The 16,407-nt window shown below is 38.6% G+C and overlaps 1 protein-coding gene across 8 annotated transcripts in view; it reads left to right on the top strand.

The window, feature by feature from the left end:
* Nucleotides 1-250: 250 nt before the first annotated feature.
* Nucleotides 251-16,407, top strand: part of TPP2 (tripeptidyl peptidase 2) — a 50,909-nt gene continuing 34,752 nt past the window's right edge. For 5 of the 8 annotated variants that reach the window (XR_015284427.1, XR_015284430.1, XR_015284431.1 and 2 more), the window contains exons 1-10: nucleotides 251-557; nucleotides 6,434-6,562; nucleotides 8,280-8,375; nucleotides 8,668-8,772; nucleotides 9,419-9,543; nucleotides 10,275-10,438; nucleotides 11,717-11,871; nucleotides 12,874-12,950; nucleotides 13,493-13,620; nucleotides 15,455-15,554. Coding sequence is in view for 2 of the 8 variants with exons in the window: in XM_086880749.1 (XP_086736875.1) it covers nucleotides 396-557; nucleotides 6,434-6,562; nucleotides 8,280-8,375; nucleotides 8,668-8,772; nucleotides 9,419-9,543; nucleotides 10,275-10,438; nucleotides 11,717-11,871; nucleotides 12,874-12,950; nucleotides 13,493-13,620; nucleotides 15,455-15,554 (1,241 nt within the window). In the remaining 6 variants the exon portion in view is untranslated. The remainder of the gene's footprint in view (nucleotides 558-6,433; nucleotides 6,563-8,279; nucleotides 8,376-8,667; nucleotides 8,773-9,418; nucleotides 9,544-10,274; nucleotides 10,439-11,716; nucleotides 11,872-12,873; nucleotides 12,951-13,492; nucleotides 13,621-15,454; nucleotides 15,555-16,407) is intronic. The other 3 variants (XR_015284426.1, XR_015284428.1, XR_015284429.1) reach the window with 1 other exon arrangement.

Here is a 16,407-nt window from a genome sequence, read left to right as displayed (position 1 = left end):
CCCCGCACAGCCGCGGGCAGGCCCCGAGGCCGCAGTCCGGGACCGGCCGGGAGCCCTGGAGCGGGGCGGGGTAGGTCCGGCCCCGCGGAGACCGCGGCAGCCCCGCCCGCGGCGAACGGCGCTGGAAGGTGCCCTCGGCTCCCGCCGCCGCCGTACGTGGCCGCCACAGCCCCGGCGCGTGGAACACGTCCCTCCTGTGATTGGCTGCCTCCACATCAGGCCCCGCCCTCCTCGGCGCCCTATTGGTCAGTTTAGCTCCGGTGCTGCTCGCGCCGCGGGCCGCGAGGGGGTGCGCGTCCCCGCGGGGCGGCACCGCGCATGCGCCGCCCGCCCCTGGCCTCTCGCTCGCAGCCTGTCCCCCCCGCCCCTCCGGCCCCGCGCCCTGGTCTCGCGCCATGGCGGCCGCCGCCGAGGAGCCGTTCCCGTTCCACGGGCTCCTGCCCAAGAAGGAGACCGGCGCCGCCGCCTTCCTCGCCCGCTTCCCCGACTTTGACGGGCGAGGGGTGCTGCTGGCCGTGCTGGACACAGGCGTGGACCCCGGGGCGCCGGGCATGCAGGTAGAGCGGGGCGGCGGCGGCCCTGGGTCACGGCCGCGGCCCGAGAGGAGCTCTCAGGTCCCGCCGGACCCAGCCCGAGAGGACGGGGACGAGTCGGGGGGCGGCCATGGCACTCTGGCGGCCCGAGGCAGCGGCGGCGGGAGCAGGGGAGGCCCCGGAGGGCTGTCCCGGGGACTGCCCTTTGGCGGGGACTGTCCCTGTCCCGGAGACTCGTGGCCGTGTGTTCGCTCGCGGTTCCCGCCCAGCACGCGTGAGCGGGGGCTCGGGTGCGGGAGGGCGGGGAGATGCCGTAGCCAGGGGCTCCGCGCCGGTCACTCCGGGTGCTGCTGTGAGGATCCTCCTCCTAAGCCGTCCACAGGCGTGTTATGGCACTTAAATCTCTTGGGCTGCCTTCTGTCACGCAGAGCTCATTATAAAAGAACGCTTTGTGTTTTTGTTAAACCTTAGCGTTACTTCGTCAGTAAGGTAGCTCGAGGCTACACACAGCCGCCTAGGTCTTTTACATGAGAAGTGTATTTCTGGCACAATTTGCATACCCGTCTTTATCTCTTTATTTCTCGTGCGTTTTATTGCAATAACAGTCTGCATCAAGTTCGATACTGACAGCTTTCTCTTTTTGGTCTGCCAACTTTGTGTCTCCATGTCTGTTTTGTAAATTTCTGTGTGTGATGTCAGTTTGGGCATTTCTCAGTACTTACTTCTTTTAACTCTTGTCTTTTAGCATTTCTTTATCTCGTTAGGTTTGCATATTGCCTTTTGTGTCACTGCTGTTTTTGATTTCTTATCAACATGTTTTCTCTGAGTTATAGCAGAAGAGTCCATGGAAGAATGATTCGGAGCTGTATGCAGCTCATTTGGACGCGGAATCCTTTGTTTTGTTTTGTTTTGACTAAGCAGAGCTTGTGTTGATTTCTACCCTTTCTTTGGTGTAGAATTAACTCCTAATGACCTCATTCAGGGATCTGACCCTGGTAGATCTGTAGTTCCTTATGGGATTCATTTAAACTAGAGAATGAGTTAAGAGGACAGGTTGGGTGGAAGGAATGATTGAACAGCTGTAACTTTAATTGATTTAAGCTGAAATGAAGCTGGTGCTTTTGGCAAGAAGTTGTGGGTAAGTGGAAGAGTAATTGGAAAGCTTAATGAAAGCTAGCCAAATGGGCAGAGTAGAAAATAATGGAAGACAATTAGGAAGGTGTGAATATAAATTGAATGTTGTGCATAGTTCTGAAGTTTCACATATAAAAGCAAAACCCCCTAAGTTTCTAGAGATTATGAATGAGTAGTGGTCAACAACAGCAAAACCCCAATATGAATTTATTGGCAGTAATGGGAAACTTTGTTCTGATCTAGGTAACCCAAGTCTTATAAGGGGTATTTATGAAGCATCATGATCTCCGTGTTGACCATATCAGTTTTCTCCAACTTCTTTATGCACAGGATAAAATTTCAGGTAGTTCAAGGTAGTAAAAGATTTGTGAAAGAAGTAAAGGATTTGGAGGGCAGGATGTGGAGTTCATGTTGCAGTGGGTGAAAGAGAGCAAGTTTTCAGGATTGTTAGAAAAACATGTAAAGAAGTTGTGTGATCTTTCTGCACGCTTAATAGACCTGTCTTTAGGGGCTTGCTGAACTGCAGCCTGGTGAGACTTACTGCACAGGGAGTTACAAAGGAGGCATAGGTAGCACCCAGTCTAGAATAGCTTTGTAGGTGTTTCTTCAGCAAGAGAATGTCCTCACTCTCTGGAGTATTTGCCAGTTCACATTTTGCCTTGATGCAATGAGTCAGTGTCCTGGGCACAGGCAGTGACGCAGCATAGCTGTACTGCAAGAAGTAGTTTCTAACTTTGGGACGATTTTTGGAATTTTTTTTTTTTAAAACCACTGTCTTTGCTGCTGCTGCTTTTTCTTACTGTCAGTTCCTAGCCTGGTATAGAGTTAGATCTATAAGAGCTGAATCTATTGCTTAGAGGGTGGAGGAGACATTATCTATAGCAAGGTTAATAGGTATTACAACTTTGAGTTCTGGTTAATGACAATAATTATTACAGGCTAAAATTAACTACCATGTTAATATAGTGGAGTTCTTAGTCAAACAAAACAGTTGTTTGTTTTTTTTTGCTGCTCCCTACTGTGTCATTCCTGGGTAGGGTTCCTTTGCTTGTTGAATCTGACTTGGTTTGTAAACATTGATAAGCACTGTTTGTTCCCTTTTCGAGGGACAGAAAGATTTGGGGACAGAATTTAACAGGGAAATACCATTATGTTCCTATTCTTCCCTGGATGTTTGCTGCTATGGAGAGAATAGTTGTTAAGCTTAACAAACTTCTTAGATCTGTTGCCTGTTGGTTGGCTTTCTTTGATGAATAAAACGTTAATCTATCTTGTACTTACTTACTTTCCTTTTCTTTTATGGATCTAACCAGTGCCCTCTAGGGAATTCCTTTCACCTCCTCTTTCATTGCTTTTCCACCAGTTGACAGCATCTATAAAGTTTAGTTTGTCTGCTTCTTTCATGTGAATTTTTTTCCCTTTTCAATCCTCTTGGTAAAATGCATTTCCTACTGTCTGCCAAGTCATGGTTTGTAATTCCTTATTAAGGCACAGTGACTGATCAAATTTTAGGTGCAATTAGTGAAGTGTTGTGGTTGTACATGTGCAGTCTTTGCTCAGTCCCCACCCTGTCCTTTCCCTGTTCCTGCTATGGCTTCTTATGTTTCATGATAGATGAGCCAGTTCATTTCTCTTCTTACAAATTTATTAATTTTGTGAAGTGGCATTTGGAATTATTATTTACTAATATTAACTTGTACTTTCATGTGACAACTTTTTAGCAGTAGCAGTTAGTTTGCTTTTATTTGCATTTCAGCACTGAGCTAAAAACAAATTACTTGGAAATTATTTTATTTGTGATTATGATGATCAGCTGTCCTGTCTCCAAAGTGCTGAAGAACTTGTTCATCTCTTGTGGCTGCAGTAGCTGTCAGTTGGAGTGAATGATTGTATGGGCTGGCAAAAACATGCTCAAATTCACCTGGCTTTCCCTTTTCTGTTGTAATTGTCATAGATACTGGTGCTCCTTTACTTCCATTAGAACTGATCCATTGCTAGGATTAAGCACCATAGATTAATTTTGGTGTTCTCAGTTTACTAATTTATCTGCTTTACAAAGTCAGAACTAACATGTAAGTAGGATTTTCAAACTTCAGAAATGTATAAACAGCAAAGTAGTTTTCAGTTTTAAACTACTAATTTGTTTCTCAAATGGCTATAGGCAAGCCATTATAATTAAGGCAAAAATGAGGATTTTTTTATTTTTCTAAATCCAATATAAAATATTTTTAATTGTATAAAAATTCTTTTATTTTTTAATGCAAAAGGTACTAAAATATACCTTCTATCTATAATCAATTCAGGACTCTTCACGTAAGGGAGCTGATCAAGGTCACTTGATTATTTTTTTTATTATAATTTTGAACTCAGAATTACAAGATTTGCAAAAGAAAATTGAGCTGAACTCTTGAGTTTCACTCTGGTGTTGCTGCTGGTGGGCAGTGTGCCGAAGAGCAGTTCATGGTAGCAGGAGATGCCGTATCGGTTACTTGCCCTAAATTACCGTGAACCTGTCTGGATTGCTGCTGTTAGGAATTGAACCTTAGACCAGCTGAAACTCTGAGTTTCTTGTGTCTGACTGAAAGACTCTGATTTGTTGCTTCTGACAGTACAAACTCACGTGTATGAGTGGCATGTGTGGACCTGCTAGGTTTCACCTAGGAGGCAAGGAGCCATAATGTGTAGGAGTTCCACCTTGTCTTTTGGTCTAGGAAACAACTTCTAAAACTACCCAAGCTTGCTGCAGCATAAATCTGTGTTCTGGCCACCTGTTGCTGTATAACTTGCCTCCTTTAAACAAGTCACCTTGGATTACATTTTCATTCTTGTTTTCTTGTACTTTGATCACTGAATAGTTGACTTTGAGCAGAGGCATATTGAAAAATATCCGGTGCTGCTAATCTCAGGTTTGGCTTGCAGTTGCTTTAGTATTGGAGCAACTCCTGACTTTTGTGTGAATTGCAGCCAACATTGAAGACATTAATTACAAATGTTTGTAAAGTGTATAGTTTATGCCTACACACAGTTTCCCAAGTAAATTTTCACTACTGTGTAACTGTAGTTCAGTCAATGTTGTACAAGGTTAAGATGCTCTAAAGATTTTCTTCAGTGAACTTGAAGTTCTATGAACGGAGTAGAGTGTTGGTTTCTTGTCATGAAAGTTCTTCCCTAGCAAGCCTATTCAAAAGGAGTATTTGTTACTTCTGGGAAATTAAATTGGTGCTGTTTTTATGGTTGCTATGGGTTTGGAATATTTGGGATTTGTTCTTTTTATTTTTTTAAGCTGTTTAAGCCTGTTTTCGTGCGAGGTGTTGCTTGTTACTTGTCTGGGTTGGCTTTTTGGTGTTGGGTTTTTGGGAGTTTTTTCCTGGGTTGTATGTGTTTTGGTTGGGTTTTTGTTTGATTTTTTTTTTAAGCCATGAGAATTTGATACATGGAAGTATCTATCTTTGTTTGCTGAGATGAGATAAGAACCTGGCTCTTGTCCTTTTGGCAGCATCAGAGTGACTTTTATGAAACCGTTTGAATGTTTCAGTAGCTTCCAGTAGCTGAATTCGCAATTCAGAGTATTATTGGAACAAAACAACCTTCCATATATTATGTCTAATATCAAAATTATTGATAGAGAATAAAAGCAATAAAACCATATGTTTAAATGGTAGGAAACAACAAATGTTGCTGCTTTTCTGAATATTAAGCTTTTTTCACTTTCAGTGTAGTTAATGTGTAGGACATACTAGGAAGATGATTGATTTCTCTTTTTTTTAATCAGTGTTTGATATAGAACTGTAAAAATATGTACATATGATAAATTTATAGAATCGTAGAATGGTTTGGGTTGGAAGGGACCTTAAGAGGCTATCTAGTCCAACCTCCCTGCAAGGAGCAGGGACATCTTCAACTAGATCAGATTGCTTGGATCCCCGTCCAGCCTGAATTCGAATGTTTCCAGGGATGGGGCTTCCACCAGCTCTCTGGGCAACCTGTTCCAGTGTTTCACTGTTCTCACAGTGAAAAATTTCTTCCTTATAACTAGTCTGATAGTCTGCTTTAGTTTAAAGCCATTCTTCTTTGTCCTGTCACTGCCTGTGCCTTGTAAAAAGTTGTTTTCAGGTTTCTTACGGGCCATCTTTAGGTCCTGGGAGGCTGCTGTATTGTCTTTCCAGACTTCTTATAGATGCATAAGGTGCATCTATAGGTGCATATAGCCATAGCTTCTAATGGTGCAAATGGATTAAAACACAAAGCAGAATCTTTGAAACAGGAAAAATAAGGTAATAGTAACTTGTGTTCCTTTTAGGTTCCTTTAAACTCATTTAAGAGACTCTAGCTTCTGAGAGTTTGTACTTCAGCACCTTTCATCTTCTTACTTGTGCTCATTACTCATTACTATAAAATTTGTCCAGAATGAGGGGTTAGAAGCAACACAGGAAATAATACAAAAACAAACAGTAGTTCTTGCAAATTTGTTTTTTTGCATATTTAGGCTTCCTTTTAATTTGATGCTGCCTGTGCTTCGTTGATAGTGTTTTTACTGTATCTTCTAAATCTTTAGTTGAAATAAGTGGATTTGTATGAACCAGAAAGATGGACATGTTTGTCTTAGTTCTTTGAAAATTCATCTTGAGCTCAAGGTGGTATTATGCCCTTCAGGTAAAGATTGGGTGTCTGAGGAAGCTATTTGATATTTTTAACAACACTTTCCTGGTTTGTGTGCTAAAGGGTAATTAAGTACATTTTCAATTTTTCTGTGCTCATGTTTTCAGATTACAACTGATGGGAAACCGAAGATAATTGATATAATTGACACCACAGGCAGTGGTGATGTAACTACATGTACCATTGCAGAACCTAAAGATGGAGAAATTACTGGTCTTTCTGGAAGAATTTTAAAGGTGAGTATTTGGTGGTACAGAGACACCACTGGACATCATCTTCTCTGCTTAACAGCAAATTTAGCACCTGTTTCAGAACTTACTTCCTTTTAACCAGATGCTGCGGTTTAAACCCAAGCACCATAGAGCTTCTCACTCAGCCTTCCCCTGGCAACATGGGGAGAAGAGAATCAGAAGGGTGAAACTGAGAAAACTTATACATTGAGATAGACAGTTTAATAGGTAAAACAAAAGCCTTGCATTCAAGCAAAGGAAAACAAGGGATCCATTCACCACTTCCCATGGGCAAGCAGGTATTCAGACATCTCCAGGAAATGAATTGAATATAAATGCCATCACTCTGAATGGCTCCCCCCTTCTTTCTTCTTTCCCCAGCTTTATATGCTGACCATGATGCCACATGGTATGGAATGTGGCTGTGGTCAGTTGGGGTCAGTTGTCCCACCTATGTCCACTCCCAAATCCTTGTGCATCTCCAGCTGGACCACTGTTTGGCATGGATGAGAGAAGGAGCCTGGAAGAGAGAAATGCCTTGACTCTGTGCAAGCACTGCCCAGCAACAGCTAGAACATCCCTGAGTTACCAAAAGCGTTCAGCACAAATCCAAAACAGCCCCATACCAGCTACTGTGAAGAAAATCAACCCTAGCCTAGCTGAAACCAGCAAACCAGATCTTACCCAAACCTAATGTTGCATTTGCTCATCTTCATGCAGTTTGCTTAGTGTTTCCTACACTTTTCATACGTCTTTATTTCTAGTATTTTCTGAAGTTGAATAGGAGTGTGTACAGGGCTTTTTGGGTGGCTTGATGATTTGACAAATGATTAATTACTTGTTCAAAACAGTATCTGATACAGCTTTGGAAACTGTCTGAAGAAAACATGCTAATATGCTTTAAAAATATCAGACACAGTTGTGTCTTTAAAAGTGCTAGTATTTTCCACATTTGCATAAGCTACAAGAGGGATTGTGTTAAGCTTGTGGTGAATAGATTTAGAGTCTGAAAAATCTCTGAGGACCTAGTGGTAGACTCACTGAATTCCCACTATGCATAGAACAGAAATTATGTAGGGTTTTCAGAAAGGACACAAAATATAGTAGTGGTCTTGGGTACACAACCGATGTTGCTAACGTGTTCCTGATTTCCTCATTGAATTAATGATGTCATGTGGGGGCATCACATCTTTGGATCTCTCCATGGTGTCAGCTTTCTTACTAATTTTGCATGGAGGATGATTGTAAGGTTGAATCTGTTGCTGTTTTACTCTTGTTACTAGGATGAGTGGATCCTGATATACTGAGTCTAAATTGCATCAAGATGTGAAATGAGATATTCAGATGTTTGTCATGACTTCCTACCATTCTGGCTCATGTTAGGTTTCATTTATGGTACTATTATTTCTCCAGGTCTCTACCCAGTAAATTCAGTAAAGCTGGGACTTTGTGTTTTAAAAGTAGACTGTCAGAAGAATTAATACGTAAAGATGTTTAATGGCAGTGTCACATGAACTGATAATGGTTTTTTGGGAACTGGATTGAAAGTGCCATGTCATGTTGTTGGAACAGTGCAGTAGTTACTGTTATGGAGAGACGGAATTAAATTGGCAGTATTTGCAAGTGTGTTCTGTAAGCTGTCTTACACAGTGCTGGACTTGTTTGTTTGTGGAATTTTTTTAGTGCCATTAGTTAACCTATTTCTATATATACTTTTCTGTAGATTCCAGCAAACTGGGTAAATCCTTCAGGCAAATATCACATTGGCATAAAAAATGGCTATGATATCTATCCTAAAGCTCTTAAGGAGAGGATTCAGGTAAGGAGGAATTAATTATCTTTTCTTTCTGGTATATAGTCATACTTTACAGTTCTGTAGAACACCACAGCATATGATTTGCTAACATGCTTAGTCTGCTAACCTGCAGTTGAGCACTATTCTCTCTGATTTTTATTATTTACATGATCCATTTCTTCTGTGATTTTTTCAGAGCAACAGGAGGTGGCCTAGTGCTCTTCCTCACAGTGGTCCATTGAGGTGAAAAGTACTTGCCTTCATACTTTGACATATATTTCTTAGTATATTGAGGAACCTCTGTTCTATTTTACAGAAAGAGCGCAAGGAAAAGCTCTGGGATCCTGTTCACAGGCTGGCTCTAGCAGAAGCCTGTAGGAAACAGGAAGAATTTGATGCTGCTCATAGCTCTCCCTCACAGGTTTGCATTAAGTCTACATTTATAAACTTGTTCTTTGCAGCAATTTGCTACTGGTTGACAGGATTAAAATGTTTCATTAGATGAGTGAAGAAAGGGTGCTTTTGAGTATTTTAGCAGATAACTTAGCAGTGTATATTCTGATGAATTTTATAAATCTTTGTATTGTAGTTGTTTTGTTTGCTCTTCGCTTTTGAGAGTTGGTGTCAGATATGAAAATGGTATTATATAAAAAAATTGCTGGATATTTTCAGTAAATTTTCTTTTTAATTTAATGTGCTATTTTTTGAGGCCACCATCCTTGCTGTGTTCAAAGTTGGAATTTTCTAAACATATTCTTTCTTTCATGAAGTGTTTACTATTTCAGTGAAATACCAGAAATGCCTCAATCTTTATCATTTAACAGTCTTCAAGAAAATAATGGCTTTAAATGTTATATTAACAGAAATCAGAAATAGTTGTACATAAGTGAAAAATAAATAGTGCACTGTTGAAAGCCATTTAACTTCTAGATATCTGTGGCTTCTAGGATAGTCTAACATTCCTGAGAAAGTAGTGGAAAAAATGTATAGCACTAGAAAAGAATGTAGGATTACCTATCTTGTAATAATTTTTTAAATACTCTAATGAATTTTGTTCACCTTATTAGGTAAATAAGCTAATAAAGGAAGAACTTCAAAATCAAGTGGAATTGTTGAATTCTTTTGAGAAAAAATACAGTGATCCTGGTCCAGTATATGATTGTGTAGTGTGGCATGATGGTGAGACCTGGAGGTAAATGACTAAACTTGTCTAAAATGTCTTGTTCTTTACATAAAACAATCGCTTGCATCAAAGGCCTGCTACCTTTTGTATTTGCCCTCTTTATAGAGGTTTTAAGTATTTTTCACTTTAAAATTATCCTGCTGTTTCAGTTGAGTTTCTTGACAAAATTCTGGTCCCAAATGAAGATGGCATAAAGTCTTATTGAAGACAGTGTGATATGAGTGTAAGCTTATGGGATTTTTCTTCTGAAGCAGAATAAATCTGTTCTGACTATCCATTGGTGATATGATAAAAAACCAAAACAAAACACGTGTCTTTGCACAGACTTGAGAATGTAACATGGCACATTTCTTAACTGATAATGTGCATCATACAAAACAGTAAAACTTCAAATATTTGTGTACCAGCACTGAACATCTACCTTTTGTAAAATTTCTTCCTTGAATTTGCATGAATTTTCGTACTCTTGCTTTTCAAATACAGATTTATTTGAATTTAGTAGTGTTTGCAAATCAGTTTATTTAGATAACTTCATAGTTTCTGAATCTTCAGTAGAAACAACCAAGTTTTAAAGTAGTTGCTTAAAGAAATTTTAAAGATACCATAAATACAGAACCAAAGACTTCTTGAAGTCTTTGTGCTGTGCTCAGCTGGACAAGTTAAGTAACCAAAGATTTGCAGCAGTTGGGACATTACCTTTTTTTTTTGTTTTGTTTTTGTTTGTTTGTTTTTGTCAACAGAGCCTGCATAGATACAAGTGAGAATGGTGACTTAACTAACTGTACAGTGCTGAGAACCTACAGAGAGGCTCAGGAATATGGATCTTTTGGAACATCTGAGATGTTGAATTATTCTGTGAATATATATGATGATGGAAACCTCCTTTCCATTGTGACAAGTGGAGGTAAATGGAAGTAATCATAAGAACATTTTGCTGCTAAGTTGGTATCATGAGAAGCAGTAATTTGTATTGGGTCCTGTTTCTGATACTTGGGATGGCTCAAAGCAGCTGTCATAGTACAAGCATGTGTTATTATGGCTTTTAAGATCAATACTCATATTTCCTGAACTATATCTATAATGATAGCTCATTACCAAACTTGCTTCCATTTTTGTATGAAATATTGTCAACTTTATATATACATAGAATGTGCATACTTAGGTACTCTTTAAGAAGTTCCTGCATCTTAAAGCCTAAACTAAAGAGAATCTTCTTTAGTTTTTTTTAAAATCTTTTTGTTTTGTTTGTTAAATATAGAGTGATGATTGATTGATTGATTTTTAGTTGCTCTCCTTTGTACTTCTGCACTTAAAATACAAAAAAATTGAAAGATAATAAATTTATACTTAAATATAATATCCATGAACAAAATGGGTAATGATCTTAATTTGGGTTTGTACAAACTTTTTTTATTATGTCAAGTGTCAATATAGCTGTAGGTCCAACTTCTAAACCTGTTTTAGAGTATTCTTTAAATAATCATGATTTATTTTGGAAGCAAATGGAGTGGTTAGGATGGTATGGATGCATTTGCTTTGAAAATGCTCTTAACTCCTGATGACACTATCCCATATCAGTAGAGCTACATAAGCAATTCAGGTTTCTAAGTAGATGGTAACTTTTTTGAGATGTTCCTTTCTGTTTCTGTGCGGTTCTGTTTTCTATTCTTAATCCCTGCTACCTGAGCTGGCTCAGGTGTAATATTCATAACTTTGAGTAGGAAGTGTTGAGCTTTCAAAGTAACTTTTGTTAATGGAATTAAGTTAATACTTTGTTCCTCTCTTTCTGCTGCCTCCTTTCTCTCCTTAAAAAGCTGTTTGCTTTGTTGAACCTCACAATTGGCCTCAGCCTATTGATCCAGCCTGTCCAGATCCCTTTGTAAAGCCTTCCTATCCTCCAGATGATCACCATTCTTGCCCAATCTGTTGTTGTCTGCACAGCGGTGACTGAGGATGCTCTCAATCCCCTTGTCCGGATCATCAAAAAAAATATTAAACAGAGCTGGCTGCACTGCTGAGTCCTGGTGAACACTATCACCCTTTTGGTAGCAGCAGCACTGGTGACTGGCCACTGACTGGATTTATGTGCTTGCAACTCAAAAAGAGAAAATTAATTGAGCTGTAGCATACTGAGTTCTTATAAATGAATTCCACTAAAAATGCATACTTTTCATTTGCACAGGAGCACATGGAACACATGTGGCTAGTATTGCAGCTGGATACTTTCCAGAAGAACCAGAACGAAATGGCGTGGCTCCTGGAGCTCAGATTCTTTCAATTAAGATTGGTGATACGAGACTAAGTACAATGGAAACTGGCACTGGTCTAATAAGAGCTGTGGGTATTTCACTGAATAAATGATTAATCTCAGCAGTTTGATTTAAGTATAGAATATTGTGAAACTTCATGCCCTTTTTGTTTATAGGCTTTGTTTTTATTGTTCTACAGTATTTCCAACAAAATACCAAAAATTAAAAAGTCAACCAAGCCACCCAAAAAATAAAAAAACACCCTCAAGCAAAAATAACACAGCCAAAACCCATAAAAACAACTAGAATGTATTTTAAAGCATATTGTAAGATTAGTGTTTTAGTATAAAACAAGACTTCTGTTGCACAGAGCACTTAGAGTTTCTCTGGGCTAACAGACTTGCAATGTCTCTCTAGCTTGATGCATGAGAGAAGTTACTTGCCTACTTGCTTAAAGTTCTTTGTGTTGTCATTGTATCTTTTATAGTTACTTAGATAACTATAGAAGACATAAAAATCTAGAATAGAGACAAGTATCTACCTATGTTGCTGTATTTGTGTTAACTCTTTCTTCAGAGTGAGGAAAAATATCATTCCTTTTAATGATGAAAGACCCAAGAGCTTTTCTGTATATTGAGTTTATAAAGAAAAATTTTACACAAGAAAAGGATCTGAAAATAGAAGACTATATTTGTGGTCCATAGGATATTTTGATGTAGCAACATGAACAATAATTTTTTTGCAACTTTTTGTAGTTAAACCAAACTGCATCTGAAAAGAGAATTTTATGTTCCTGAGACAATACTGATGATGTTTGCTGTCTGCAGTTTTCTCATAGGGTAATGTCTTAATTTATAGCTGGGAACACAGCAAGAATAAGGCCTTTCAGGGAATAGTTTTTTTAAATTTTCTTTGTTCTTTGGCAAAACAGCACTTAACTGGCTGCAGTAAATTATTTTCTAGATTCAAGAGATTTATCTGTATTTCTTAAATGTAGTAAATCAATTTAAGTAGATGTCCGTTGTCATTCCTGAAGTCACTAACATTCTTTGACTAGCACATACTATAACTTCCATTTTTACTTTACCAGATGATAGAAACAATAAAGTACAAATGTGATCTTGTCAACTACAGCTATGGGGAAGCGACACACTGGCCAAATTCTGGGTGAGTAGTACTGTGGTTAAAGTATTTTAATTTCACAGAGGTGGAATTGTATTTGTTGGGCTTTCTTTAAGTTAACTAGTGGCTAGGAGTGAATCATCCGGGCTCGTATGATTCATATGTTAGAATATGTGCAGTATAAATTTTAAATTTGCTTTAGAAGAAGTAAACCCATTAAAAATGCTTTTAATTTATAGTATGTACACAAATACATAGTACAGAGATTTATAATATTATACATATTATACATACACAAATAGTATTTCAGCATAATAAAGAACTTCCATAATTGAAACACCACATGAGCTGTGGGGTATTTTTTGAAGACCTAGGATCACTACATAGTTATCACTTCTTTTTGAAACCAGAAGATATTTTTGTGGTCAGCTTCTGTCCTGGAACTGCCTCTACTAGGTGTGGGAAGCAGGCTGCATAATATTCCTTGTTTGTTGAACGGTCAGAGGTTGTACACAGAATGGGAGCTTTGTCCTGTGAAAGAAAGCAATATTGTTGAGTAAATGATTAATTTCTTTCTCTTACTCCAGGAGAATTTGTGAAGTGATTAATGAAGCAGTGTGGAAACACAATGTAATCTATGTTTCAAGTGCAGGAAATAATGGTCCTTGCCTTTCTACAGTTGGATGTCCTGGTGGAACTACATCTAGTGTAATAGGTAAATAATTCATTTAGAAAAAAATTTTGACAGTATTCAACTTCTGTCTTTTCAAACTTTGTACTTGTGTTACAAGTGTAATTACTGAACTAAATCTACAAAATTGCCTGCTGGGCTACAAGGTTAATTTGCTCTACACTTACATATACAAATTTAGATTGTTATCTTCTTACAATTCAAGACCTTGCTTATGTAGAAAAGATGTGGGAGGCAAATGGTCTTGATCTGATGTGGCTTTGTATAAAATTTGCAAAATAAATCTTTGGTCTGACTTATTTGAATATTTCAGGATTAGTTTTTCAACTGTAATTGTCTAAGCACACCACTTTGCTCCAACCAATACCTGCTGATAAATGCAGCTTATAAAAATATGATTCTAAATTGGATTTTAATTAGTCTTCTGGAAAGTCTTGCAGTGCATTCTGAATTGTCAGAACTACAGTTTTGGATCATCTGTCTTCATCAGATACTCTAATTTTTATTTTTAGTGAAACAGATGTTTTTAATTTGGATAGAAAATAATTCCATGTCAGAATCTAGACAAGTCCTTGTAGGGGAGGAATTTTTTCAGCTGCAGCACCACTGCTGTGCAAGTCTATTACTGTCATTAAAATTCTTTTTCTGATGGGCTAATACACGGTTTTGATATTTTAGTGAAAGGTTGAGCTACAGGATTTAGCAAAATGTCTAGCATTCAGGGATAATTTCCTTAGTCTTAATTTTTATATAAATATTGTCTCACTAGTGCATTACACAAGATGCTTTTTAAGTCTCAGAATTCCTATGCAAGGAGGCTAGTGTGTAAGGAGACTAGCATGAAGCCTTGAAAGCTGGAGAGCTGCTATTCTAGGGCATCTAGTAGAATTAATGCTATTATTTTCTGAAAGTTATTCTGCTATTAATTCACTACTGACACTGGGGGTTGTAACTGGAACAAGCTCTTTTCAGGTCTGCACTGGCTTTGCTTTTACAGTGCATCTACTCTGTCAATTCAGCTTAGTTGTATCACTCTAGAGACTGTGTGATTATTCACTCCACATGCCAAGTAGCTTGCTCCTGTCCTCCATCTGGAGTGAACCAGATAGAGTTTTCATTTTTTCAGGGTAAAGCAAAATACAGCTGACAGGTTGGCTTAGTTCACACAGACATGGGCTTTGCCAAATTTGTCAGCTTGGTATGGTAGTTTTGTACCACCCTGGTAGTGCTTGTGCTGTAAACAAAGTGGAGTGTTACCATCTTGAATAGGTAGATGACATAGATGCAATGTGTATACTTGGCGTTCTCTTGTACCAATGCTACTTTATCAGGCTTGGATGTAGTCATTTACATACTCTGTGCACTTGGAACCGATACCCAGGAATGACTGTCCCCTGACTGCTTGAGATGTGTGGATGTGGCCATTTGCTCCAGGGGGTGTAGCTGAACATGAGCAGGAACCAATTCACATGTATTTGGCTGAGGTGCATTTGTTGTAGTTTGTGGCAGAGCAGTGTAAGCAGAGGAGAGGGGTGCAGGAGAGAAAGAAGGCACGTACAAGTTACCTGTTGTGAAAGAAGTGCAGAAGGTTATATTCCAGCTGAATAAAAGTGAAACTTTAAAGTTTGCATGATCTTTTACTATTATACAGTGCGCCCATCAGCATTGGTACTGCATAGCATGGTGCGTTACACTTGCCTTGCAAAAATATCCAGATTTAATGAGATGGAAAATGTGTTTCCATTTTAAATGTCAAGCAAGAATTCTTCTCATAAAGAATTTAAGCTACAGAAGTATTTTACTTTTGTTTTTAACAAAAATTCATATTACATCTAAAACACTTGAATATTTTTTACAGGTGTTGGTGCCTATGTGTCACCTGACATGATGGTTGCTGAATACTCTCTGAGGGAAAAACTGCCAGCAAATCAATACACTTGGTCATCCAGAGGGCCTAGGTAGGTTATATTCCAAGAACAAATTTATTACTTTGGGGTTCAGATGACATAACTCAAAATCTAAAATTGGTCACTAATACCAAAATAAAAGTATGTCTTTCCTGTGGAAAGAGCATAACTAGCCTGCTTTTCTGGTAACACCTTTGTATGTTGGGCTCTAGAACTCCTGGAGGAAAGGGAATAGCATGGAACTGCCTCAGCATAGCCTGTATTATCTGGGAAAGTATTTGGGTGCAGATCTATTCAAATATGATAGAAGTTACTGAAAGGTTGTTTGGGTGTTTTGGTTTTTTTTTCATTTATATTTTTTATACCATTTATTACATTAGGTTAGTGTGGTGAAAAATGTGCTATAATTTATGAAGATTAAAATAAATACTGTTACTGCAGTGGTGTTACTTCTGGCTTCAGTTACATTACTGGGATGGCATTACTTACTCAAGGGTTTTGTTTGAGTTCAGTAGAGGTGTGAGTAGGCAGAAAAATTTGTTTCTACCTTACATTACAGAAAATTTTTTTATATATCTGTAAAAGAAATTTCAAGGGCAAAGTAAACTCCAATTTTTGTTTCATGTCTCAGAAGCATCTGATAGTAATGTGATAGACAAACAGAGAAAAAAATAGTAACATATCTTCTTGAGTTCTTGCTGTGTTTAGACTTAATTCCAGTTCTCTAGCTGTTATGGTGTTTGTATGTTTACAGGCAAGTATATTGTTTCAAGAATCTTACTATGAAGAATTGTCATGTTTTATGTATGGAAAAGAGAAAAGTGCTCTCTGCCTTCAGCTGAGAAAGGGAGATCAATTTGTAATTAATTTTGATAGACATACACACACATATATAAAAAAGTGA

Source organism: Cyanistes caeruleus, chromosome 3, assembly GCF_971803275.1.
Source record: "Cyanistes caeruleus chromosome 3, bCyaCae1.hap1.1, whole genome shotgun sequence".
Lineage (NCBI taxonomy): Eukaryota > Metazoa > Chordata > Aves > Passeriformes > Paridae > Cyanistes > Cyanistes caeruleus.
The sequence above is the reverse complement of the archived record's forward strand: the minus strand, read 5'-3'. Positions and strand labels throughout refer to the sequence as shown.